General features: G+C 43.4%; 2 protein-coding genes across 3 annotated transcripts in view; both read left to right on the top strand.

Moving 5' to 3' along the window:
• Positions 1-16960, top strand: part of kmt2a (lysine (K)-specific methyltransferase 2A) — a 50799-nt gene extending 33839 nt beyond the window's left edge. For both annotated transcript variants that reach the window (XM_078283963.1, XM_078283962.1), the window contains exons 25-34: positions 393-3060; positions 3206-5866; positions 6512-6580; positions 6713-6939; positions 7626-7700; positions 8476-8650; positions 9414-9521; positions 9693-9773; positions 11560-11689; positions 11813-16960. In XM_078283963.1, coding sequence (XP_078140089.1) covers positions 393-3060; positions 3206-5866; positions 6512-6580; positions 6713-6939; positions 7626-7700; positions 8476-8650; positions 9414-9521; positions 9693-9773; positions 11560-11689; positions 11813-12088 — 6470 coding nt within the window. In that variant the 3' untranslated portion in view covers positions 12089-16960. The remainder of the gene's footprint in view (positions 1-392; positions 3061-3205; positions 5867-6511; positions 6581-6712; positions 6940-7625; positions 7701-8475; positions 8651-9413; positions 9522-9692; positions 9774-11559; positions 11690-11812) is intronic.
• Positions 16961-19152: 2192 nt separating this feature from the next.
• Positions 19153-24428, top strand: c1qtnf5 (C1q and TNF related 5). The gene is made up of 3 exons (XM_071900684.2): positions 19153-19246; positions 22881-23122; positions 23212-24428. The coding sequence occupies exons 2-3, from the start codon at positions 22891-22893 to the stop codon at positions 23730-23732; spliced, it is 753 nt and encodes a 250-aa protein (XP_071756785.1). The 5' UTR covers positions 19153-19246; positions 22881-22890; the 3' UTR covers positions 23733-24428.
• The last annotated feature ends 1382 nt before the right edge of the window (positions 24429-25810 follow it).

The following is a 25810-nucleotide window of genomic DNA, read 5'->3' on the forward strand; positions in this document are numbered from 1 at the left end:
TAGCTGATGCTCTTATCCAGAGCGACTTACAGTGACTGCAACAGTACAGAAAGCTTCAATTCATAGGTCACCACAATTACAAACACCCAATATCAGGGAGTGCCGGAGAGACGGAGCCACAGTGCCCTGACAATATTAAATAAGAGCTGATGAGAGATAGAAGGGATCTTTTGAGTGTGATTAATATGAGCATTCCTGAAAAGAGAGAAGTTAAAACTTCATCTTTTCATCTTTAATTATACCTATTTCGACTTGCTATTGTAGAATATTAATTAAAAGCAATTCCATTCAAGAGTTTAAGGTGTTTGTTACTCCTGGCTTTAGACAGTCAGGGTAGACCGTTCCAAGCTTCACCTTGTCATAAATATATTTTTTGCATTTTGTCTTTCAAGGAGGTTCCACTCAGTCCCAAAGTCATGAGATTGTGACAGTAGGAGACCCCCTGCTGAATCCAGGCATGCGGAACATTGGCTCACGACGCCACAGCACCCCTTCTCTCTCTCCTCCTCCTCACCAGCCCAACAGACATAGAGGGTTGACCTCCCTCCCACAGACCTTGTCACGACCCCTTACCTCACCCCCTCCCCTCATCCCCTCCCCTGCCAGAGACCCTGAGAAGGCCAGACACCCTAGCAAAGATTCAATCCAGCGGGATGGTGAGAGAGGTAGATTGTCCTGTACAGACAGGAACAGACCACAGCCATCCAGAGACCAAGGCTTCAGAGACACAGACAAGGGGAGAATGTCAAGCAGAGACCAAGCCTTGAAGGATTCTGAGAAGAATAGATTATCTAGAGAACTTGGGCAGAAAGACTCCGACAAGGGGAAACTACCTTCCAAAGACCCAGAAAAGGGGAGACCAGTGAGTAAAGACCCAGGTCTGAAAGAGACAGAGAGGGGAAGACCTCTCAGTAGAGACCCCAGCTTTAGGGAGTCAGACAAGGGGAGACAAGCAAACAGAGACTCTGAGAAGGGGAGACAGGCAAGCAGAGACTCAAGCAATAGAGACACAGACAAGGGCAAACAATCCTCTAGAGATCCCAACTATAAGGACACTGAAAAAGGTAGGCCACTCAGTAGAGATGCAGGGCTTAGGGACTCTGAGAAGCATAGACAATATAGCAGGGATACAGATAGAGGGAAAGACCCAGGCCAAGGTAAAGACAGACCTTCTAGCAGAGACTCTGACAAGGGCAGACCTCCCTCTAGAGACTCTAGTTATAGAAGCACAGAGAGAAACAAAGACTCTGGCTCAGGGAAAGACAGCAACCCCAGCAGTCAATCCAAACAGGCTGGAGGTGAGAGTAAGAGCCCAAGACTGGCACCTGCAGGCTCAGGACAGTCCTCCCCTCCCATGGGCACCGCTGTTCTCACAGGTCAACAGAGAGGTGGCAGCTCCAAGCAGACAGACAAACAGGGGAAACAGGGAGGCAAAGACCAGGATGTCTCAGCTAGCCTCAGTTTGTTGCCTCGCCACCGATCCACTTCCACCTCCAACAGCACCCAGTCTAAGGACAAACCCAAATCAGGGAAGGAAAGTGGGAGTGGGACTTCCATACCAGCCCCTCTCCATAAGGACTCTGTTGTTCGGAAATCTGGCTCCCCGCAGCCTTCATTCCAGAAGAGCGGTGCACGGAAGTCAAATGATTACTCATCAAGTCCAGCCCCTGCAGCGGCCATGAAACCACTATGGTCGTCAAGGGCACCAGCAGAAGATGACATTATCAAACGAGGCTCCTTGCACCAGGCCTCCCCGGCTGCAGCCCCAGCTGCCAAAGACAAACACTCCAAAGTTAGGACAGCAGGCAGCAGAGAGGTGTCCAAAGACCGTGACAGAGAGAAGACTCTCCACAACAGCAACAGCAGCAACAAAAATCCCCTTCTCAACAACAATACTAAAGCTACTGGCAGCTCCAACACACATGCTCAAAACCCCAACTCTCGTAACAGCAGCAATAGCAAAGCTCCCATGCTGGGAAACAGCACCAAAGCCCACGGGAAGGCTCAGGTGGAAAAGCTGGAGAGCCAAGGAGGAGACAGGTCATCCTCTAAAAGTAGAGAAAGCTTCTCTTGTCCTGAGAGAAAGAACAGCTCCAGTCTGGACAACTTACAACAACAGTTGCAGCCGGCTAGTACAGCTCCAGAGAGAGGAGTGAAGACATCTTCCCAGTCTCACACCAAACCAACAGCTAACCAGCTGCCGTTGTCTTCTAGGGACAAAAAGAGACCAGGCAAACCCCCCTCTGTAACTCCACTAAAGACTGATATTAAGACTGACCCTAACGGGACCAGCACTGTTAGCAGTACTTCCTCTTCTTGCTCCAGCACCACCACCACATCCACAGTCTCTCCTGCAGGCCAGGGGACCCGTCGATCTGCACGCTCTGCTCTTTTCTCTTCGCCCTCCGCCAGCAGCAGTGACAGCTCTGAATCTGACACCCAGACCCATCTAGAGGAGGATGAACAGCGCAAAGAGCACTCACGCAGCGAGCACCGAGACCACCACAGCCTCCTCACTCAAGGCACTGAGGACGAGGGGGACGGGGCAGAAGACGACCACGAAAGGATGGATGATAAGCATCATGAGGACGATAGTGATGGATCAGGCTCAGCCAAGCGGCGTTACCCTCGACGCAGTGCCCGTGCACGTTCCAACATGTTCTTTGGCCTCACACCCTTCTATGGGGTTCGCTCATATGGCGAAGAGGACCTCCCGTTCTATGGCAGCGGGGATGGGACAGGGGCCGTGGTTAAGAGGAGGACTGGTGGCAGCAGGAGATCAGCTGAGGGGCAGGTGGATGGAGCAGATGATATGAGTACCTCCTCATCTTCAGTGGACAGTGGAGAGGATGAGGAGGGTGGGATGAAACAGAGGGGTAAAGATCCTTACTACTACAACTTTACCCGAACAATCATTAATCCTGGTGGGGGCCTGCCGTCTATAGAGGGGATAGACCAGTGTCTGGGAAGGGGCTCCCAGCTCCAGCGCTTCCTCAAAGATGAGGAGCAGCAGCAACAGCGGGGACATGGAAGAGCTGGAGATGACGTACTGAGTAGTATGTAAGTACATACATGTGATTTTTAATTATCTTTGATCACTCTGATTTATTAGTAGCCATTTGTTTAAATTCCCCTCAGTAAAAATGTGGTTTCTGCTATGTTCTCTAATAAAAATCTGGCATATTGTCTTTGTTGTGTTTAACAGGAGCTTGGGCAAGCAGCAGATTGGCCAGCTTGATGGTGTTGATGATGGCTCAGAGAGCGATGCCAGCATCTGTACCACCAGCACCACAACCACTACAGCCACCTCCTCTTCCACCCCACATAAGAGTACTCCTAAAAGGAGGGGCAGAGAAAGGCACACTGAGAAGCTGGATGACTCAGGCAAGGAGGCTGACAACAGTGGTGGAGCAGCAGGAGGAGGGAGCGGTAACAGCCGAGAAAGCAGGAAGAACCAGAAAGACAACTGTCTCCCTCTTGGAGGTGGGGTCAAGTCCCAGCCACAGAGTCAGGGTCAAGATCCTCTGGAGGCCCAGCTGTCCCTCAGCACAGATCTGCTTAAATCAGACTCGGACAACAACAACAGTGATGACTGTGGTAACATCCTGCCATCAGACATCATGGAGTTTGTCCTCAACACGCCTTCCATGTCAATGCAGGCTCTGGGTCAGCAATCTGAGCCTTCCTCCTCAGAGCTGCTTCTGGATGAGGGATATGTTGGTGTGGACGTCAACAGGCGCAAAGACATCCTGTTTGAGGACTTTCCCCAGCCACTGGCCAGTGCCGAGAGTGGAGGGGTAGTGGAGAGTAGCGTGAACAGCTCAATATCTGTTGAGGAGCCATATGGTCTTCCTCTGGAGCTACCCTCTGACCTCTCTGTCCTGACCACTCGCAGCCCCACTGTCAGTACCAGTCAGAACCATACTGCTGGGAGTCTCATCTCAGACACTTCAGACCGCACCATGTTGGGCTTGACCTCTGACCCAGAAACGATCAGTGGGGAGAAGGGTGGGGACAAGAAGAGAGGAGGGCCAGGTGTGTCACCATCAGAGAACCAGCATGATGGTACAGCTTTGGGAAATAGGGAAACACAGGTGACAGAAGGTCACATGACTCCTGAACAATTCATTCCCAGCCCTGCTATTGGCCAGGTAGTGGAACCTCCAGGTAACCAGGATGTTCCAAGGAGTTCTGGTACCCCTGGTCTGCCTAGTTCCCCCGCCCTGCCCCTTCAGGGTCAGAAGTATCTTCCAGCTTCAGCTGCAGCAGGAAGCAGCCCTAGTCCTGTCCCAGGCCCATGCCCCTCCCAGGCTCAGGTTTCCAGCCCAGCAGTCATCAAACCAGGCCCTGAGAAGCTCATTGTGGTCAACCAGCAGTTCCAGCCCCTCTATGTCCTTCAGACCCTCCCTAATGGTGTCACCCAAAAGATCAGTGCTGCAGGAGTGATGGACACCAGCTCTCCAGCAGTGCTGAGCTCCATGACACTCACCACAGGGTTGAACGCTGGTCTATCCACAGCCCAGCCAATATTCCCTGCTGGGGGCAAAGTCCTGGGCACCATGCCCCACCACCCTCAGATTCACACATTTACAGGAACCACCCAGACAAGCTTTCAGACTGGAATCCCCAGCACCACCTCAGGGCTTCTCATTGGGGTGCCCTCCCAGCATGACCAATCCCAGATTCTGGTTTCAGAGGCTGGCCGGCCCCGCGAGTTGGGTCCCAGTGTGGCCATAGTGTCCAGTCCCTCCTCCCTCTCTTCTTCCCCAGCTGTGCTTGCCTCTGCTCATGGCAAGAAGAGGCCCATTTCTCGTCTCCAGCCAAGAAAGACCAAAAAGCTGGCCCGCACCCGTAGCCAGCCTACTCTGGCCCCTTCTGATGTGGCACCCCCTACAAACATGACCCTCATCAACCTGTCGTCCCCACAGATTACTGCTAGCATCCCTGGTCAACCCGGTGGCCTGGTTGAGTTAAGCACCCTCTCCACCTCCCAACGCAAGGTCCCAAATATTATCAAGAGACCAAAATCAGGTGGGGTTATGTACTTTGAGCCCACTACTCTCCTTCAGCAGAGGATGCCTATTCCTGGTACTGCCCAGACTGGTATCTTGAGTCATGATTCCTCTACTCACCTTCTACCCTGCACAGTCTCTGGTCTCAACCCCAATCAGTCAGTGCTGAATGTTGTTTCTGTGCCCCCTAGCGGTGCTACCGGCATTCTTGCTCCAGGATCAGTCTCCCTCTCCACCCCTGTCCTCAGTTCTACCGAGATCACGGGGCCAATTAGCAACCTCCTCTTCAAGGCCGGCCCCCATGGCTTGGGCCTGTCAGATCAGCCAATGGTCCTTCAGTCAGCAGGAGGAGCTCCTTTGATGTCCCAGCTCAGCTCCTCTGTCCAGACATCCATCGCTAGCAGCATCTGTGTCCTGCCCTCCCAACAGACCATCAGCATGGCTGTCAGCCAACAGGGAGAGACAGACAGCAGTGGTGTCCATCTACAACATCAACCCCGGCCGATTAACAGAGCCCAGACCTTGGATTCTAGTCCTAACACCACTGTAACTTTAGCCCCTGGCCCAGCCACCACCATAAGCTCGGCCAAGGGGCGTGTTGTTGGGCTGTTCACCCAAACCCAGACCCAGAGCTCTAGAATGAACCCAATTTCCAGGTCCGCAGAACAAAGGCAGCCTAGCTCCACCACAGTAGTGTCAGCAGCAGTAACCGTTTCAGGACCAGAAAAAGGCAAACAGAAAGCCAAGAGGAGTAGGCAGAGTCCAGACAAAACCAGCGGGAAGAAGCTCAAGGCCTGGCAGGCAGAGGAGCATCACGGCAACCCTGGAGGAAGACCCTCCTCCTCCAACCCAGGGTGAGACAATCATATGAATTTGGGATTTGAGATCTATTTATGGTGTACTAAGTTTATTCCAATTCACATTAATGAACAGGAATAATTGGCGATAATTTTGATAAACTTGTTCAGCATAATGAATGGGATATTGAGAGCATTTGGGACCCCTACTATCAGCACAAAATTAATTTAACTACTGTTTATACAAGTAACGGATTGAATTTTCTTTAATGACTTGATAGAATTGTCTATCAAGAAACACCAATTTCTTACTACAGCCATTTTCTGTCTTTTTAACCTCTTAGTTCTCAAACAAGTACAGATTTTACACAGTCCAATATTCATGGTGATGACATGTAATTCTTTCTGAATGCGAGAATAGGATTGTGAGAGTTTGTTTTATTCATTAGATACTTCTCCATAAACAACAGAAATGATTTGTACAGAAGAATGTTCTCAATTGCTTTGCGCTTAGATGAAGTTAAGCATCTCACCCCTGCATCAAAGCATGAAAGAGTCCAGTCTCAATACATCTTTAGGCTTGCTGAACTCTATACTCTGAAATCTATAATCCTTGGAATAATGAAAGTAAGCGACTGTTAAGAAAAATACTAACAATGAAATGGATTCCCATTTTGAACCTTTCTTGTTTTCTGTGTGCAGTTCCAGAGAGCTGAACTCCCCTGAGCCTATGGACACTGGCAAGCCCACAGACAAGGGAACCAACAAGAGGTGGGGAGTCATACAAGCTAGTCACCCATTCCTATACTTTCATTTCCATTTTCACTTCCATTCCTCGAACTGCCAATAGAAAACAAATGAATACAGTGACTTGGTACTTACGTTAAATCTTTGTGTTTCCAGTGTGTTTGGTACAAAGGCTTCTGAAGCTCCTGTTTTAATGGGGAAAGCGATGGAGAAGGACAAAAGGTCTGGTGGGGGTAGGGGAGCAGGGTCCCTCCTGGTGGCCTCTACCCCAGACCAGGAAGGTAATGGCAGGGACATGGCTCTGGACAGCAAACCCAAGAAGGGCATCATCTTTGAAATCTGCAGTGAGGACGGCTTCCACATCCGCTGTGAGAGTATTGAAGGTGAGAGAAAATAACCTCACCTACACCAGATTTGTTAGGTTTAGTATTTATATATTTTATATGTTATGTAAGGGATAATGTACACCACTTCGCGTCAGGATCTTGAATGACCCCGTCGGACTTTGTTATGCAATGATTACTGGCTTGCTGTACATTATCCTGCTTATTACATGGCTACTTGCCAAAGACACACATCATTTGAAACAAAATTATTTTATTACAAGCTAAAGTAATTTATAAGCTTCCACCACAAAAATGGTCCAGCAGGACTGCCTGCAGTAACCGAGGAGTAATGCCTTTTTGGTGCAAAGTGTCGCAAGTTAATTTGATTACAAATCAACAAAATCGACTGGACTTCTTGACTGCAGGGTGGTACGATATGATTGAAACAGTGGTCTGGTGATTCAGAAATAACACACCTCAGGATGCTTTCATTGGCCACTCAGAACTGAGTATTCAACAAACCTATATAATAAAAACATATAATATAATGTATAGTATATGGATGAGGATGATGATAAAAATATTAGAACCAAGTATTGTTTATGTATGACACATTTCACACTGGACCTGCAGAACATATTTCATCTACCCTACCTACCTCCCCTACTGTATGCCCGTGAATCATACAGTGTGTATGAAACACTCATCTATCCTGTCTTAACCATCTTCCTGTCCCTCTACAGAGGCTTGGAAATCCCTGACTGATAAGGTGCAGGAGGCTCGTTCCAATGCCAGACTCAAAGAGCTCTCATTTGAAGGTGAGGCATCACTCCGACTATATGAAAAGGATTTAGAAGATTAGAAACATTGTTATCCAAACTCTGTATTCTAAATCTGCATTTCATGAGAAATCATTAAGAACACAACACCAGCTGGTGTCTCCAGTTCTCCCCAAGCTTGATTTGCTTTCAATACTGCGTCATCAGTAATTTCTAATGAATCAGTAGCTGCGTTTCCAAAGTATTTTCATGCTAATTTTAATTAATATGGAATTATAATGACTGAATGCAAACAATGACTTTTGAATAACAATGTCCTCAATATCGCAATTTTTTAATGCTTGCTTGAGATGGAATTTTTTGTCAATAAAGGAATTCTGCAATAAATAGCAGGTGGAAATGGATTTGTTGAATAGGCTAAATAATAATGTTGTGACAAATGTTGTAAAATATCTGTCCACCACAGTCTCCCAGAAATGTCATACATGCTGTCGCTCGTATAAGGTGCCTGTTGTGGATGTATGGCCATTAATTTTTGTGTTTCCTTGCCATGAAGTGTAAACAACTTGGCCAATACTAATCAATCCTTGAAAGACATTCCATTTTTCTCATGGATGTATTTTCTGACATAGCTATGCTCTCTTTTTAGGAAGCATATTATTTGCTTCAGCCTAGCTGATGGAAACACACCTGATTTTCATTTTGTTTTTTGCAATGTTTCAAAAGTTGACAAAAATTTCTCTTGACACTTGGATGGGAAAAAAAGCTTTTGATTCATTGTGGACTCATGTTGCTGTTCCTGTGTTTCTCCCAGGTGTGAACGGACTGAGGATGCTGGGCGTCGTCCATGAGGCAGTGGTCTTCCTGCTGGAGCAGCTGTACGGCTCCAGACACTGTCGGAGCTACCGCTTCCGCTTCCACAAGCCTGAGGAGACCGATGAGCCTCCCATCAACCCCCACGGCTCGGCCCGTGCAGAGATGCACCACAGGTAGGGAGGGGACACACACAAACACACATACAGGACATTGGGGTTGTGTAGTGAGTACGGAGACTGTCCTTCCACTGGAGGGCTTGGATTCAGTGAAGTCCTTGATCAAGACACTGAATTCCTATCAGCTGCAGGGTGCTGTTCTGTAACTGAATCTGACCTCTGACCTCACTGTGGACGGGAAGTAAAACGAGAATTTTCCCATGGGGAACAAAAAGTATCACGTTATCGTTATGCCAGTATTGTAGCAGCCAATTGTTATTTGTCTATATTTGTGTCTTTAGCCATCACACTTTTCACCACTAGAAGGCATTATGTACTTGATGATGGGTCAGGTGTTGTAAGATCACAGGTGAAAGGAAGTTAATCAATCAGGCATAAGTGGTGGGAGCACAGTTACCATATACTTGACAAACAAATCACTACTGGACTACCAAGCAACTTTGAATACACTGGGAGCACTTCATCTCACCACAGTAATAAGTTTCCTTGAAAATATTAAATAATAAAACATTTCAATAAATGGGAACATCACCCAAAGATGACTTGTGTATGGACATTACTTCATAATGGGATACCCGTCAGGAACATCTTTTCACCTGTGCAAGTGGCTAACTGGAATATTGGTTTTAATTGCGATAGTCACTATACCCAGTGTGGATCGTGATGTCAGTAGCTGTGTAAGCCTGTGTGTGTGTGTGTGTGTGTGTGTGTGTGTGTGTGTGTTTCTGACTGGTGTCTACTCCATCTGTGTCCCCTCCAGGAGGTCTGTATTTGACATGTTCAACTTCCTGGCCTCCAAACATCGCCAGCCTCCGGAGTACCGGCCGCAGGAAGAGGATGAGGAAGAAGGGCAGCTCAGGACTGCCAGGTCAGTTACCTGGTACACATACTCTCTCTTTCCACTGGACTCAAAACACTGTTCCAATAGAATTATTTTTCATGAAAAAAAAAAAAAAATTGTGACAGCTTGTTGATCATTTGGCAAATGCTACAGTAACCATACAGAACCTAACATTTCTTTTCCATGTTATTGTTGCAGGCGAGCCTCCATGGAGCTCCCCCTGGCTGTGAGATTCAAGCATCTCAAGACCACCTCCAAGGAAACTGTAGGAGTCTACAGGTTAGACCAGTGGTGCTTTGTTACTCTAATCTTTAATTATTCAGGTCGAGGAGAAGCTGCTATGGAAGTAGACTATGTATGTGATGTTAAATGGCTGTGTTTGGGCAGCCGTTCCACTTCCTGCGCACTGAGACTATTAAAATTTACCTTAAAACATTTTAATGCTGTAATCTGTCCACCTTTTGTGGTAGTGGTAAATCTACATTTTCATTTCTATTCATCACCACAGACTGGTGTTTGCCAAAATTAACTGAAAACTATTAACTTAATATAGGCTGGCATTGGCCATTTAGCTTAAAGGATAAGGCCGGTGTTTTTTAATGCATTGCATTAATTAAAACAAAGGTGAAGATACAGATGTTACTGTAATTATAATGTACAGAAATCTTGAAGATCACATGGGCTACTCCACTTTATAGTCTTATTCCAGTTGCCCCGCCCCCACCCCAGTCTTTGGCTTTATTGATCATTACCAACATTTTGTTTCAAAAACTCCATGAAACTCCCCCAGATATTTTCAAAAACTTCCAGCTTTCGTTTAGTAATGTATGTTAGTTTTTCCATAGCCACACATGATGATAGGTCCTTAATATAGTGATTCATATTTGGTTTGTTCACATTTTTCCATCCTATAGCTATTGCTCTCTTAGCTTGTAAGAGACACAAGTCTATTAGTGCATGGTCACTCTTCTTATTAATAAAATCACTTGGATAAATACCCAGGATGCACAACTTTGGCAAACAAGGGATTCTCAGTTTTGTTATCTGGCCAACCATGTCAAGAACCTCCTTCCAAAAACTTTTGACCACATCACATTTCCAAAAGCAGTGAAAGAGTGTTCCTTTAGCATTGTTACATTTGAAGCATGTGTCTGGCGTGTAATTTCGATGGTGTCATATATGTTCTCAAAATCCAGTTGTATTGTAGCAACTTAAGCCGCGTGTTAATTGTGTTTGAGCCTTCAGGCATACCTCAGACCATTCCTCTTCTGAGATTTCCTCCTGTAAATCTAACCTCCAGCTTTTAAGTTTATCTTCTGAAGACTCAGGTGACTTATCTACAAACATTTTATAGAGAGTGATACCTGTCCGTCAACAAATCCTATGAAAATAACAAAATCAGCAATGATTTTGTTTTGCCAACAAGTCTCGTCCATGTAGCCGGTGCCCAATGAAGCCATGTCCCAGCAGCCGTAGAATTCCATTGTATTAAAAAAAACGATTAAAAACACGTCAAAGAGCCATGCCGTTGCTCTGGGCAACATATTTCATCATCACGATGCACCGGGCCAGCCGACTTTTTCCTCAAACAACTTAATAAGCCGGCTGTAATCACTTTGCGATCTCAGGAAAGTAGTTCCGTAGCACCGAAAATAGTCGCCAGTGTAATGAAGAATTTGTTCCTATTTGAATTTGATTTGGTAATAACTACAACAGTCTGACTTTTCGTGGTAACAGATAGCGATTTTTAAAATTGAAACTATGTCTTTGTGAGCTATATTTCAAGGTTTTTAGCTTACAATTGTCAGAAAGTAACGGGAGTAGAGCAAACGCATTGTTGATTTTGTTATTTTCATAGGATTTGTTGACGGTAAGCAATGCATTAAAAAACACCGGCCTTATCCTTTAATAACAAAGTTTTGATAAACACTTGGGCAAAACAGAACTGTTTAGCATCATGTATGGCACCTACCATATCCACAAATTACATACCGGTAATATAAAAAGAGGAAAGGACCGAGGCAATTTACTGTGACTCATCACTGTAAACTCTATTCCACTGTAGATCTCCCATTCATGGCCGAGGTTTGTTCTGCAAGAAACCCATTGATGCAGGGGAGATGGTAATTGAATACTCCGGCAATGTCATTCGCTCCGTGCTCACTGACAAACGGGAGAAATATTATGATGGCAAGGTGAGTATGAGAGGGGTAACTGGGCCTGGAGACTGAGCTTTGTAACGTTTCATTAGTTGTCTACTTTATTAAAAAATGTACTGTGACCATAGAACACATTATCTATCTGTTCCTTCCTTGAAGGGGATTGGCTGTTACATGTTCCGCATCGATGACTACGAGGTGGTAGATGCCACGGTGCACGGCAATGCCGCCCGCTTCATCAACCACTCCTGCGAGCCCAACTGCTACTCGCGGGTCATCACCGTGGACGGCCAGAAGCACATCGTCATCTTCGCCTCCCGTCGCATCTACTGCGGAGAGGAGCTCACCTACGACTACAAGTTCCCCATCGAGGACGCCAGCAACAAGCTGCCCTGCAACTGCGGCGCAAAGAAGTGTCGCAAGTTCCTCAATTGATACCCCCATCCAAATTATCTGAAGAGGTCTGCAAGTCCCTCAAGTAGTGGTGCCACGTTTTATTCCTCTGCAATGTTCTGGGGACTTTTCTTAACGGGGGTTTTGTTGTGGCACTGGCTACATGACGATTGTCTTTTGTGTCCTGCGTACGTAGGGCCACAGCTGCAGAAGGGGCACTAGCTATATCACTGGTTCTGCTGTCAGTGCTGGCAGAACACAGCAGAGGCCAGAAAAAGTGATTGTGGGTGATACTGTATATGCAGGAATGGCCATTGGAGGAGGGGCCATTTGTAGAAATGAAAACATTATTGTGCCTCCTTTTGTTTTGTTTACCTGTGGCATGGGGGGTAGTTTCAGTTTCAGAGGGGTGAGTTATGAAATGGTTAGAAAGAGCCTTCACAACATTGCAGTTTTAACTTTTACTGTATCTATATTTGGATGATAAAGAGTTGCCCCTTCATAAATTTTTACATTGGCCCATCCTCCTTAATTTTCTAGAAAGATTTGTCATTTCTTTGAAGATCTTATGGTCCACCAATGCTGTTCAGAGATGAGAAAATAGACAGAAGTTAAAAAAAATAAAAATAAAAAAAAAATAAAAAAAAACAAAGAACTTGTACAAGAGTTCCATTTTACACCAAAGTGCAATTTGTTGAAGGGACTTGGAACAGTAATTTTACTAGAAAGAAAAAAAAGAGCAACTTGTCAGAATTTTCCTCTCGGTGTCATCAGTTGTTGATGCACATCTCCCTGTCTGAATGTGCCCTGATGCCTTCAGAGCTGTTGTTATATACTGGAACCTTCCCCTGCCCAGGCTGCTTTGAAAGCTTGTAGCTGTGTATGGGAGACGCTGTAAATAGGAGCTGCTTGTCTGGAGCAGCTCGACTGGAGCTGTGCAGGTGGAAGCACTAGGGGGAGCAGTGGCCATTGAAAGGAAGAGAGATAAAGGATGAGAAAAAATGAGACAAGTGGGTAGAATTTGTAGATTTGTTTTAAAAACAAAAAAAAGTGTTAGTTCGGTTGTTCATGTTAAGGTTGATATCTAGGGTTGATACCTACCAGTGTACTTAAATTAAGTTTTTAGTCTGACAACTTGGTAGCTACGTAGACACGTTATTGATTGGATTTACGCTTCTGGCCTTGAGGAAGCGAGGCAGCTGGAGATTCTGGTGGACTGACAGCCAAGGGACTGGAGAACTCTACTGATGTGCTTTAGTAGTCATGTATTTATCTTTGATTTTTGGAGCTGTGATCAAGAAAGAGCCATGGATTTTGTGCAGTAAGAAACATGCACACAGTAGTATTGCAGGTTTATGCATGCTGTTGTTATCAACTTGTTTTTGGTAATTATATTAGCTTGGACTTTTGAATGACGTTCCAAATTGCAACAGCAGAGAGAACCAAACATCACCCCTTGAATTGAATTTCCACAGAGCTTGTTTCCTTCTTGGCCTATTGTGATAACTATTACTATGGAAAAATGTTTTTATTTGTATGGTATTGAGTCTTTTAAAGTCTTGTCTGTTATGTCTTTCTTATTATGGACAGGGAAATATCATGCTTGCTTTTAAAAAGAAATGTAAATAATGTATATTTTTCTACACAAAAGACTAAAAAAGCACTCACTAGTGAATAGCACTTAATGATGGTATTTATATTTTTAAGAAATCGTATTTATTTTATTGCCATTTTTGTAGGAAATAGAGGTTTACAAACACTAAAGCTTGGTCTCTACGTTTTGTATTCAGCTGCCTTTTCAAAGTTGTTTTTGTTGTAATTCTTTTTTCTTTTTTTTTTGTTAATTTGTAGCCTGAATGTTTTCTTTGATTCCAAAGACTGACGCTGGTCTGTGGCTTGGTCCTATTGAGTTCAGTCCACCAGTAGCTCTTTATCCCGACCGTTTGGTCAAGGCTGATGGTTTTCAATGTTCCAATCCTAGCTGGCAGCATGGCAGTCATTTGAATTATTATGCACTTGAGAGAGTTTAGATTGTTGATCCATGTGAATAGCAGATATCTCCTCTCTCCAGCCTTAATGTCTCCACATCACATCCTACTTAGAATCAAGTCCACTTGTAGGCTGCTACTAGGCAGCCATGTCGAAATGATTTTTCTTGTCACTAATAGTGGATGGGTCCAGAGGCAAATGGCCTAACAGACTTGGATTGGCAATATGTGAGTTATCTAGATTAGTAAAATGCAACAGGAGTCCCACATCGGTTCATAGTTTAGACTTAGGTTTAGTGTTTCCCATGGGTTGTTGTCCCTCTGCAGACCTTGTCTATGATGAAGAGGTGCCTTCATATTAATGCCACAAACAGCATTTATCATATCTCTATTCAGCCAATCCATAGATTAAACGCAACGTTAAGAAACCACTTTTGTAACCAGCGCTCACAATCTATCTGGAAATCAGTTATTTGTTTTATTCAGTCTCTTTGTGGTTTGCCTTAGTTGTAACTGAGCATGCCTCTTATATCTCACAAGCCTATTTGTCCTGGTGGTGTTGGGAAATTGTGAACCAGTGTGCTGCCTGACCCAACAGAAAATTTAATCAGGCTGTTTTTTTTTGTGATACTGTGGTTCCAGTAAGCGACTGAGGCCAGTTACTTTTTTTGTTTGTCCCCTTTTCAATTTAGTAGTTGTTTTGTATCATTCATGCTGACTTTGATATCACCTAAAGGCCATTAGTAGAGTTACTCCCACACTACCCCTTGTTGCAACCGTTGTGAATTTAAACAGGAACATTACCCACACATTGATTGCACTTCAGCTGTGACAGGCACTGAATGAACATAGGAAAACAGCTCAGCTTTCTCTTCAGACAGACCAATTAAATTCCTATGTTGACACCACAAGCACAGTTAGTCACTGAGAACGCTTTCTGTTAGTGTCCAGAGTAGGCCCCATTAACGAAAAACTGAAATCACAAAAAAACTCGATGTTAAGATTGGTCTTGATGACCCCTGAAAGTGGCGTTGAGGCCCTAGCAAAGTGCACTTGACTTTCTGTAACCAAGTGAAGGCAGGGACCATGCCAGCAGCCCTCTCCTTCCTCTGGGTGCAGTGCGTATAGCCGGGGCTTCGCTTATCCCGGTCAGGTCCAGCTCCCTGACCGCGTGGGCCGCCCCACCCTGACTGGCGGGCTAGCCTCCTGGTTGTAAAGCTGTACCTACATTGGGCTCGCTGGGTTCTGCTGCTAAGGTCAACAATGAATGTATAATCCTCCTACACATCACCTGAAATGTGATGATGACGCTTCGAAGCTTTGTCAGCTTTGTCAGCTGCATTTGTTTTGAGTTCTTGTGTAAACAACCATGGTAGATAGGGAAGATGCATGGATATGACCTCACAGGGGACAGCGGCAGTTTGCTTTGGTTTGTTTCATTTCAGCACTGGGAATATACTGAAGTGTGAACCGTGATGGCATTTCTACCTTTTAGGACAACAGGTTTTACTGAGTTAGCAACAGTTCACGCTAGTATCGGTAATAATGGGTTTACTGATGCCAAGGGCTCTGTCAGACTCTCTTCTTGAGATCCACTACTGCATTTTCAGCGTCAGAGGGTTCAGTAACCAGTGAACAATAACAATATCAAGTCATTTATCTCAGTGTTTTAAATAGCATACAGTAAGGAAATAGTCTCCGTTGTCTATTTGGACTTCATTTTACCACGCCACAACAGTGGCTCTTCTCCTTCATTATCTGTAATTATAGTATAAATACATAACAATATTATACGGAAACATGCATAGTAATTTCTTGTACTTTAGTATCTATACAATATATGGAATGGACAGACAAACTTAGTTACAGTAGCAATTCAGCAGATTTATAATGGTTAATAGCAATGTTTCAATGTACTCTATAATGGTTTTGTGTTACAGTACTATCAGCTTAGATGAAACTAACGTACATCATTCTTTTGTATATTGATATCCAGTACCAACTTTCCTGTGCCTGTGAATGTTCCTTCACCAACAAGGAGCATTGCAGTTTTTTGTTTTTTTTTCTTTCTGGAAAGGAACGGTATTTATGTGATGAGAAATGTAACTGTATTAATGTGGTTGTGAACTTCTTGAGGTCAGCCATTTTTTTTCCTGATTGTTGTAGTGAATGTTTTTATGTTTTTCTTTGTACATTTTAACAGGGACTTTTAGACTGCTTACTTGATGTGGTATAAATTGAGTCTGGTTTGTGGAGACTGACCAGGAATTAAGAGACCCCACCAAAATGACGTTTCATTTTGGACCCTCTCATGTCTCCCTTACCGCCTCTCTCCTCCGAAGCTTTGGTTGTACTTATCATGTACTGTTTTATGGAAAGTGATAATGCTGAGATGATGATGATGATGACGATGAAAACATTTAATTTATTTATTTTGTGCAACATCCACCCTGAATTGTTATTTTACAAGTCGAGGTTTGGGAGAAGTTGGATGAGTACTTAACATGTATTTGTAATTTTCTAATTGTTTCTTGTGTATAGACCTTATCAGCCTAGGATGGGATGAGGTGTCACAGAGGGAGGGGATGGTAGGACTTGCAAAAAACAGGGATGACGGATGATGAACAGGCTCTTTTCTTATGCCTTGAATATACCTTTGTCTTATCGATTTCCTCCTGCTCTCTGTAATAACAATATTCACGATTACGACAGTCATATTTTTCCCGCTCATCAGTGTTCTCTCAATACGCATCACAGAAATGAAGGAAAACCACAGTAAAAACAAACCGCAAACTACTTAAGGTTGAATGTATAATTAGGAAACAAAGCTGTACATAAATGTAAAAAGAAAAGTTTCTAATCATGTTTATTTTCTATGCACTTTTTTATTTAAGTGATAGTTTAAATAATAAACATGTCTCCTTTACTCTTTCTTGACTCTTGCCTCGTTCACTGTTGTTTAGTTGGACCGCTGCTGTATTCTCAAAAGCATAATGACACTTAAGCGGAATGACACTCGGTTTAAGAATTAATTTATTTGTCCCGTGGCCTGGCATATCCAGTCCTTGAAATTATCATCAAAATTAGAGGCCAGAGAGACTAATGTATGATGTCATGCTGATTTGGGGCCTGGAGCTGCTCCATTAACTATCAGTGGGAGTTTGTGGAACAATCTCTGTCCGACCTTACAGCTAAAGCACCTTTATAATTATGGAAGTGCTGCTAGTTACAACTGAGAAAATACGTCCTTGTGCCCAGAAAATCATACTGGCTACTTCCAGTCACATTTTCCATCTTCTCTTATTCATTTTTACTGATTTGTACATTAGTGTGGTGTCATAAATTAGATGCCATGCTCCATTGACTGTCAATAGAAAAAGATGATCATAACATCTTCTATAAATCTTGTTAAGAAGCCCAAGTTTTGTCCCCACAATGTTATGTCAGTTAAAGACATTATCCTCACATGTCTTTGGTTTTACAGTAAAATTTAGGACTCTCTTTCTGAGACTCAGACTAAGTTTGACCCTGTACTAAAACTATAGTGCCTTGCTTCTTAGTTTAGCTAACCCATCCCAGCCTCAACAACACTATCCATTAGTCATGTGCTGAGATTGCTTGATTGCCAAATGGCCCAAATTTACAGTAAATTCTTCAGAAGTAGTTTGTGGATTCTAACAGGAAATTATTGCACCAGACCCAGAATGTGCTGAGTCCTGTGATGCTAATTGAAAACATGTCTTAACTCCTGCTCCAGCTCGTTTCAGTTACAGCTCACTGCCTCCACAGGAGCCTTGTGAAGTCCCTTCACACAACAGCATAACGGCCTGATGCCTTGAATCTAAAGGAGAGTCAAGGTCTTGTTTCAAAGAGCCGTTGGCGCCCCCCACTCGGTCATCACGTTCCCATAAAACCAGCGTTTTAGTGGTAAAACCACTAAACGGACCCATGTGTACAGTCATGGCGGTTTCTTTCTTTGTTCTTTGTGTGATTATGCAGGTTGCAGCAGTATGTTTAATTTGTAAAGTGTAGGTGTGGTGTGTGTCCTATCACACTGATTGTCTTTCTGATGAAGTGTAAAGAGAGGTAGACACCAAGCCTGAATTCATCTGCCATCAATGAATTAATCCACCAAATTATTTACTATATAGCAGGCAAACTGTCAGGAACCAGCATGATCTCAGGCTTTATCCTGCTCATTTTTTTGACTTGCACTATTTAGACTAGATGGACCGTGTCACATTCATCTACCATAGTGTTTCTTACTGACCAAAGTTTTGGCACAGGCCCGTTCCTTTTGGGGTCACTGCATGATAAAACCGACAACATGTTTTCATCAGGCTGAGTCCAAGGAAGCTGTGAAATTTTACTGGCTTAAATTTGGATTCCTATAGCCAAAAACATATTTAGACCTCTCGCTTTATCAGCTCAACACTGCCACACAAGGAGAAAAGGATTACTGTCAGAGATTCATTTGAGTTTGAGTGGGAGACTTGAAGTTGCTTTCTAAAAAGATCAAATTGCTTCAACTTGGAGGCAAATAACAGCACAGTCTCCTACGTGGAAGAGAGATTCAATAGAGAGAAGAATGTGTGTGTGTGTGTGTGTGTGTGTGTGTGTCTTTCTCTCTCTGTCAGTCTGTCTGTGCCTGTATTTGTTATATGTGCGCAGCGTCTCTGTACCTGTCTGTTGCTGGTCTGCCTGTCTGTCTGTGTTTATGCAGTACTGCCTTTGTGTGAGAAGGAAAAGGACAGCCCTCTCTAGCCCCCAGTGCATTGTGGTAACATTATTTCTGACCACAGCCCTCTGAACTTTCTGTGGTTATGACTTGGATAATTCCCTCCCAGTCTTATGTAATCTCCCGAACATTCTTCAATTCATCATCCCCCTCTTAACTTTTTCTCATCCCCCAGAAATCTCTCCTTTTTGTATCAATTCTGTCACGTTGCTTTTTGTTTTGGTTACTAGACATTTCGCCTCCTTTATTTGTGCTGGACGAACATCAAATATTTTCCTCTGTGTCCTCCCTGTTCCCTCTCCTCCACCCTCAGCACCTCCTCTCCCACCCTCCCCAATTTCTAATTGGATTTCATTACTATTTCCTCAGTTTTTCCCAGCCAGACTCTCTGGTGGGGAGGCACTGCTTTTCACTTTCACTCTTCGACACAGACATCAGCAGCAGCAGCTCCCGGGGACTTTGCTACATCGTCTGGTGAGTTACTTTTTTGATTCTCTCCTTGAACTGAAACTTTGTGAATCAAAGCTCAGAGATGCTAAAACTACTTTCTGGATTTCTGGAATCATATATAAGGTAGATAACACAGTCTGCACATGTCTGGGTGCTGGACTGACATGTGTCTAACTTCTTAGAGCATTTTGTGCTGAGAACAGAAAAGAATTAGAGCTTGTGAAAGAAAAGGTGACCGATCTGCACTTTTTTTCTTTCAACATAAGGCAATAAGAACTGAACTAACATGAGGTGCAGCCTTGTTTACTGCGTGGGCATGACTGTTTGAGACTGTGAGGTTGATAATAAAGGGAAGGTAAGGTCATGGGCGTCATTCAGCAATATAGGATTAAATTAAATGGGAAATATTGCCTTCAGCAGGGGTCAGCCTAAAACTGGGAGACCTTGAATGTGGATAATATCATTGCACCCCAAGTGTGACCACCTGTTTACTCATTATATATGAACATTTGTTTTAATAATGGCCTAAGGACAGATAATATAGTAATCTACAAATAGATAGAAAGGAACAAATACAAAATGAAGGGTGTGAAAAACTGGCTAACTACACTGCCTCAGTGTTACTCATATAGCATGGCCTCTACTTAGACAAAGACAAAGCTCTAATGACAGGATAAACTGTCAAACATGTGCATGTCCGTAAACAGAGGATTCTGCTTTTCTGCTGTTATTGAAAGCATGCATGTTTCTAATCAACCAAGGGCTACTAAGGAGTGGTGGCAGACAGTTGCTCAGACTCTCCACTATTTGTCCTCTTGTCTGCCTGGAATGCTGACAGGCATCTCTCTCTCTCTCTCTCTCTCTCTCTCTCTCTCTCTCTCTCTCAGCTGGATGTAGTCTCCTCAGTTCCTATTAGGAAAGCTTCAGATAGATGACAGAAACTCTTGAAGACACACTTTGTGTCCATTTGTCAGCCTCAATGACAAGTCGATTTTCCTCGTAAATGTCACACGTCACAACTGGCCGGTCTGCATTACAGAGCCATAAAAGTCTCAGTTCACACGTAGCCGTTACAGTGAAACGTGGAATTCACAGCGTTAAAGCTGTAACTCTGGAGGCTTCCTGCTCGGTTCATCCCGGCGTCCATGTCAGGATAGTTTATGGTCCTGTGACGCTTGTCCTGTTCTCAGCCAGCCAGCCAACAGGGTCAGTGTTTCAGACGACCTGCTGTCCAACAGTCTGGTCTGTTCTAACAGTCTCTACTGAATCCTGGCTGCAGCCAAAACCCAAAAGATAGGCATGAAGGAGGACCTGCCTGAGCGTCGTTACTGTAGCACCAATATACTTGGAATTCACTGATTCTACTCAGGGTGATTTGTTTTACTTTGTTTTATATTTTGATAACTCTCCTACTGTCCAATAAGGCTCCTCTGAGATTGATTCTATTCTGTTCTATTCCATTCTGTTCTGTTCTGTTCTGTTCTGTTCTGTTCAATTCTACTCTACTCTACTCTACTCTACTCTACTCTACTCTGTTCTACTCTACTCTGTTCTATTCAATTCTACTCTACTCTACTCAGTCCTATTCTATTCTATTCTACTCTACTCTGTTCTACTCCACTCTACTCTACTCTGTTCTACTCTACTCTACTCTGTTCTATTCAATTCTACTCTACTATACTCCATTCTGTTCTGTTCTGTTCTACTCTACTCTACTCTACTCTACTCTGTTCTGTTCTGTTCTGTTCTGTTCTGTTCTGTTCTGTTCTGTTCTACTCTACTCTACTATGTTCTGTTCTACTGGCAGCCTTGTTTCAGCAGTTTGGGGAAAGGGTTGAGTTTGAGAGAGAGGGAGAGAGAGAGAGAGAGAGAGAGAGAGAGAGAGAGAGAGAGAGAGAGATGAACTGTAAGGTGTGAGCAGTTTCTGAGTTGGCTGTCTGGTTTTCAGCATCTCATTAACTTTTTATGTGAAACATCTGTTTAGAAACTGAGAGTAGGCTAGGTTTTGTGTTGCGGACTAAATCGGAAATGACTAAGGATTAGTTGAAGAACTATTGTTATTATTATCCTCCTGAATAGATCAGCAGAGGAGATTTTATTATTAGCACAGTGGAAAAACAGAAAAGACAGTTTTTTAAATTTGTTTTTGATAGATTATTGAGCTTTGCACTCAGAGCTTTAAAATGATAGATTACATAATAGGAGTCAATACATTATTTTGTTTGCATTATGAGTTTTGAATAAAAAAGGGCATTTTGATCAAACTTTTGCCGATGTAAATTGTGTCTCCTGTAAAGTTAAATGAGCTTGGAGTCACATATAAAAAAACTGTGCTTCCCTTTCTGTGTCTCTGTGGGTTGCTCTCCTACCATTCATACCAAACTCCTACCATTTCTGGTAAATGTTTCTTTTCTCCCTCATTTCCTTCCAAATCCTTTCCCTGAAACAGAGCATGCTGTTCTTAGTATCATGACTCCTGACCCATGCTTTGAACAGGCTGAATCACAGGCTTGGCACCAATGGACAAAGAGCACCTGTGTTAATAAAAACAATCTTTTTATAAACCTATTGCAGTCTGATCTTGACAAAGAATCCTCTGCTTAGCAATGTTTGAAATCCTTATTATATAGTTATTATATTTCATCTGGGCGTTTCCACGAGTTGAGAAGGCCATTTTCAAAATGCAATCTGTTACAGATTACTGATTACTTCCTTACAATTTTCAACAGCACTGAAATCTATTAGATTACAACAACTCAGCAACGTAATATGGGTTTTTCTGTTACTTTTACATTACTGTGCCTCCAAACTGTAAAGAGTGAAGAATGCAGTTTAAATGACAAACTGTAATTTGAAACACTTAAAGCATCTTTATTAGAGGAATTCAAATGTTCCTCGATTTATACACAATATGAGCAAAGATGTTTACTGGAGACGTTGTTAAATTTAGATTTTGTTTGAGTGGTTACATTTAAAATGATTGCATTTTCCCAGGCAGTTTCAGACTAACTCCTGTCAGTGCCTCACAAATGGACTTGGTCTTGATTTACTTTCCTCACTAGAAAATTGCTCAAATCTTTCCAATCAGGCCAATTTGCAGCATTTCAACTGGAAAGCCTCCACTCAGCAGGTTTAGCTCATTTGAATTAGAGGAGCTGCTGCTGTCGGCCAATCAGTGTGAGGGCTTCGTCTTGAAATTAATTCTCCAAGTACCCTTTTAACTAAACTACATTTATTGGCAAAACATCATGAAGAACATTATTCCTACCCTGAGCTGCAATATATTTGACAACAAAATCATGAAAACTGAATAATATGGGACCCTTAATTGTCATGGTATGTATGGTATATATATACAGTTATTTCAAGATATTTTCAATATCGTTTATGTACTATTTCTCAGTGAAAATTACTTTTTTCCCTTCAAATGTGCCTCTGAGTAAGTATCTGTAATCTGATTAGTATGATTTTTTAGTGACATTAATAGTGCAGTTACCACGTTTTTGTAATCAGATCACTGTAATCCCATGACATGTAATGTTGTTAATCTTCTACAGACTTGTGTCCATGTCTGTAAACCTTAAATGTTTCCACATACATCTTCCCAAGTCCAAATTCTTTATGTGCATTTACCATTTTCTCTTTTTTCTCTCAACAGTGACATTGCAATGACATCACTCAGGCTGTTGCCCCTGTTGCACGTCCTCCTTGTTCTACACATCAATTTTTCCAACCAATTAGAGGACAACAAGATCCCTCCCAGTCTGTGCACAGGACACCCTGGTATCCCGGGCTCCCCTGGGGTTCATGGCAGTTCCGGTCAGCCAGGGAGAGACGGGCGGGACGGGAGAGATGCTGCTGCAGGGGAGAAGGGAGAGAAGGGAGACAGGGGAGACGAAGGTGCTCTATTTCATTTGAGTGTGTGTCTCTCTCTGTGTGTTTGACGATAAAGGTTACACGCTCATGTCTGTGCTCCACCTCTCCTCCAGGTGAGTCAGGTCTGCGGGGCCTGACCGGGGACCGAGGTGACCCAGGAGAGAAGGGGGAGAGGGGACAGCCAGGAGAGTGCGCAGTCGCCCCAAAATCAGCCTTCAGTGCCAAGCTGTCCGAATCTCGCACCACGCCCACCTCAGTGGGAGACGCCATCCGCTTCGATCAGATCGTGCTCAATGAACAGGGAGACTACAACGCAGAGACAGGACGCTTCACCTGCAAGGTCCCTGGAGTCTACTACTTTGCCGTCCACGCTACGGTCTACCGGGCCAGCCTGCAGTTTGACCTGATGAAAAACGGCCACACGGTGGCGTCCTACTTTCAGTTCTACGGTAACTGGCCCAAACCGGCGTCTCTGTCAGGCGGCTTGCTGCTCCACCTCGTCCCTGGTGACCAGGTGTGGGTCCAGATGGCTCTGGGAGAGTATAATGGACTTTACTCCAGCAGCAAGACAGACAGCACCTTCACCGGCTTCCTGGTGTACTCAGACTGGAAAAACTCTGCTGTGTTTGCATAATCTCTCTTATGGACAAAACCTAATAATACCCAACTTTGGAAAATGAACCACAACCTCTCCTTAGCCTCGTTTTGGTTTTGATCTAATTGAGAAGTTTGCTTTCTGGATAAAAACAAGTGAATAGGTTATGATGTGGCTCTGGGTTCTGACATCTGCAGTTGTATAATAAGTAAGGCACATACCAGACAATGTTACTTGAATGGCACATACCATACTGATGAAGTGTGAACAGGTATACATACTGAGCATTGCAGTAATGTTTATTCAGTATCTGTGCTTCAGTTACAGCCGTTTGACTGCTGTGACAGTTAACTCTTTTAACAGATGTTGTGACAATGGCCTCCAGCCAACTACAGGCCACAAATATTCAAATGGCTTTTATGCTGTTATCAAGGGTATGCTGCACTTTGTTTCCCATTGATTTCCGCACAACTAAAGTGTAAAATGAATAAATCTTTATAGAAAAAAAACCTCGTCTTAGTTTTTAACAGAGACATGCCTGAGATCATATTTTTGGCCACAATAGCCCTCCATACAACATATTAACTAATGTGTTGAGATCAAACCAGTTTTGCTCATGGGTCAAACTGTTGTAAGCCAGTTCTACATATTCAACCTCAACCCACAAACAGGACAGTTGTGTCAGTTTCCCGTAACTTGCCTGTCTGTGCTCACATCTGTTTTATTACATAGACGTTCACCGTTTTGATCAACTCTGTGCTCCTCCCCTTCCTGAACAGAAACCTATGGTAATTTTATCAATAAAACCTGATATCCAACCCTCTAGTTGCACTTCTCACAGCCAGTGTACCACCAAAGTAAATACCAAAATGGAAAAGGCTGGGAAAAAAATCATTTTCCACTGAAGTCACGCTGTTTACCTCTGCCTAATGATTTCACCAAACGCTGTAAGTACCTTGACAGACTCACAAGCTGCATTTCAACAGTCTGAGACGGTTAATGCGCCTCGTCTCCTTGTCCTCATCACTGATGATAGGTTAAAACAACAACAACATGTATAATTTCCCCAATTCACTGAGCCGAGCCTCTCCCACTGTTGTGACATTTCTGTTGAGACATTATTATTTATTTACCAGGGTAAACACAGCCAAGATCACAACAAGAACACTTTCTATGACTGTTAAATACTCCAGCTCAGCCTTGAGGAAAATTTGTTTTTCCCATTACTGTGAAACTCCTACGCATAATAATGCTCTAAAATATACTTTTAACTTTACCCTCTGGGGTGGATGAGAGGAGCGGAGGAGTTAATCAATCTTCTCCTGGCATCAATCAGTCATTTCCATTAGTTCACGGCCTGTAAATCTTTCTCTGACTGCTAGAAGCCAGTGACCGAGCAGACAGTGACATCACTGCCTGACATACGCAGCTCCCATTGGTGGGTGGGTGTCTGTCTGAGTGAAGGAGAGTGAGGCAAGAGTTTGACATCTGGCTTAATATCTTGATGCAGATAGGGTGTAGTGAAGCTGGGGGGACAACATGATAGACAAGGGTGCGTACATACATACACTACCAGTCAAAAGTTTGGACACACCTGATTGAATGTACCAAAGGCTTATGCTTAAATGCTTGAAATTTGTATTTTAGACAAATATAAATAGTTGATGCCTATGTATGAATTTCTTTCCAAAGCCTTTGCCTTTCCATCAAGGCAAAAGGAGGCCACTTTAAAGAATCTAAAATATAAGATAGTTTTGATTTGTTTGGTGACTGCATGATTCCATTTGTGTTATTTCACAGTTTTGATGTCTACTACTGCTACTTACTATTAATCTAAAATGTGAAAAATAGTAAAAAATTAAGAAGAATGTGTCCAAACTTTTGACTGGTGGTGTAGGTACAGTATAAGTGGGTATGTTTTAAATAAAAGAAAGATGCAAGTGTTGTCTGAATCTATTGAAACCATAACGTAATGTCAAGACAAAACCAAAATCATACTGTTAAAGAAAAGGAGTCATAAGGAATATCCTGGTACGAGGTATATGTTTTTCTCGGTTCCAGTGATTTGGCATTACCAAGTATTCATCTGGCATCTGAATCAGAAATTGTTCACTATT

The sequence above is a fragment of the Centroberyx gerrardi genome, chromosome 6 (genome assembly GCF_048128805.1).
Source record: "Centroberyx gerrardi isolate f3 chromosome 6, fCenGer3.hap1.cur.20231027, whole genome shotgun sequence".
Lineage (NCBI taxonomy): Eukaryota > Metazoa > Chordata > Actinopteri > Beryciformes > Berycidae > Centroberyx > Centroberyx gerrardi.

What these genes read in the sequence shown, in the direction of transcription:
- c1qtnf5 (XM_071900684.2), top strand. Translation starts at nt 22,891, where the DNA reads ATGACATCACTCAGGCTGTTGCCCCTGTTGCACGTCCTCCTTGTTCTA. An exon ending in GGGAGACAGGGGAGACGAAG is followed by an intron (nt 23,123 to 23,211) that starts GTGCTCTATTTC and finishes CCTCTCCTCCAG; the next exon opens with GTGAGTCAGGTCTGCGGGGC.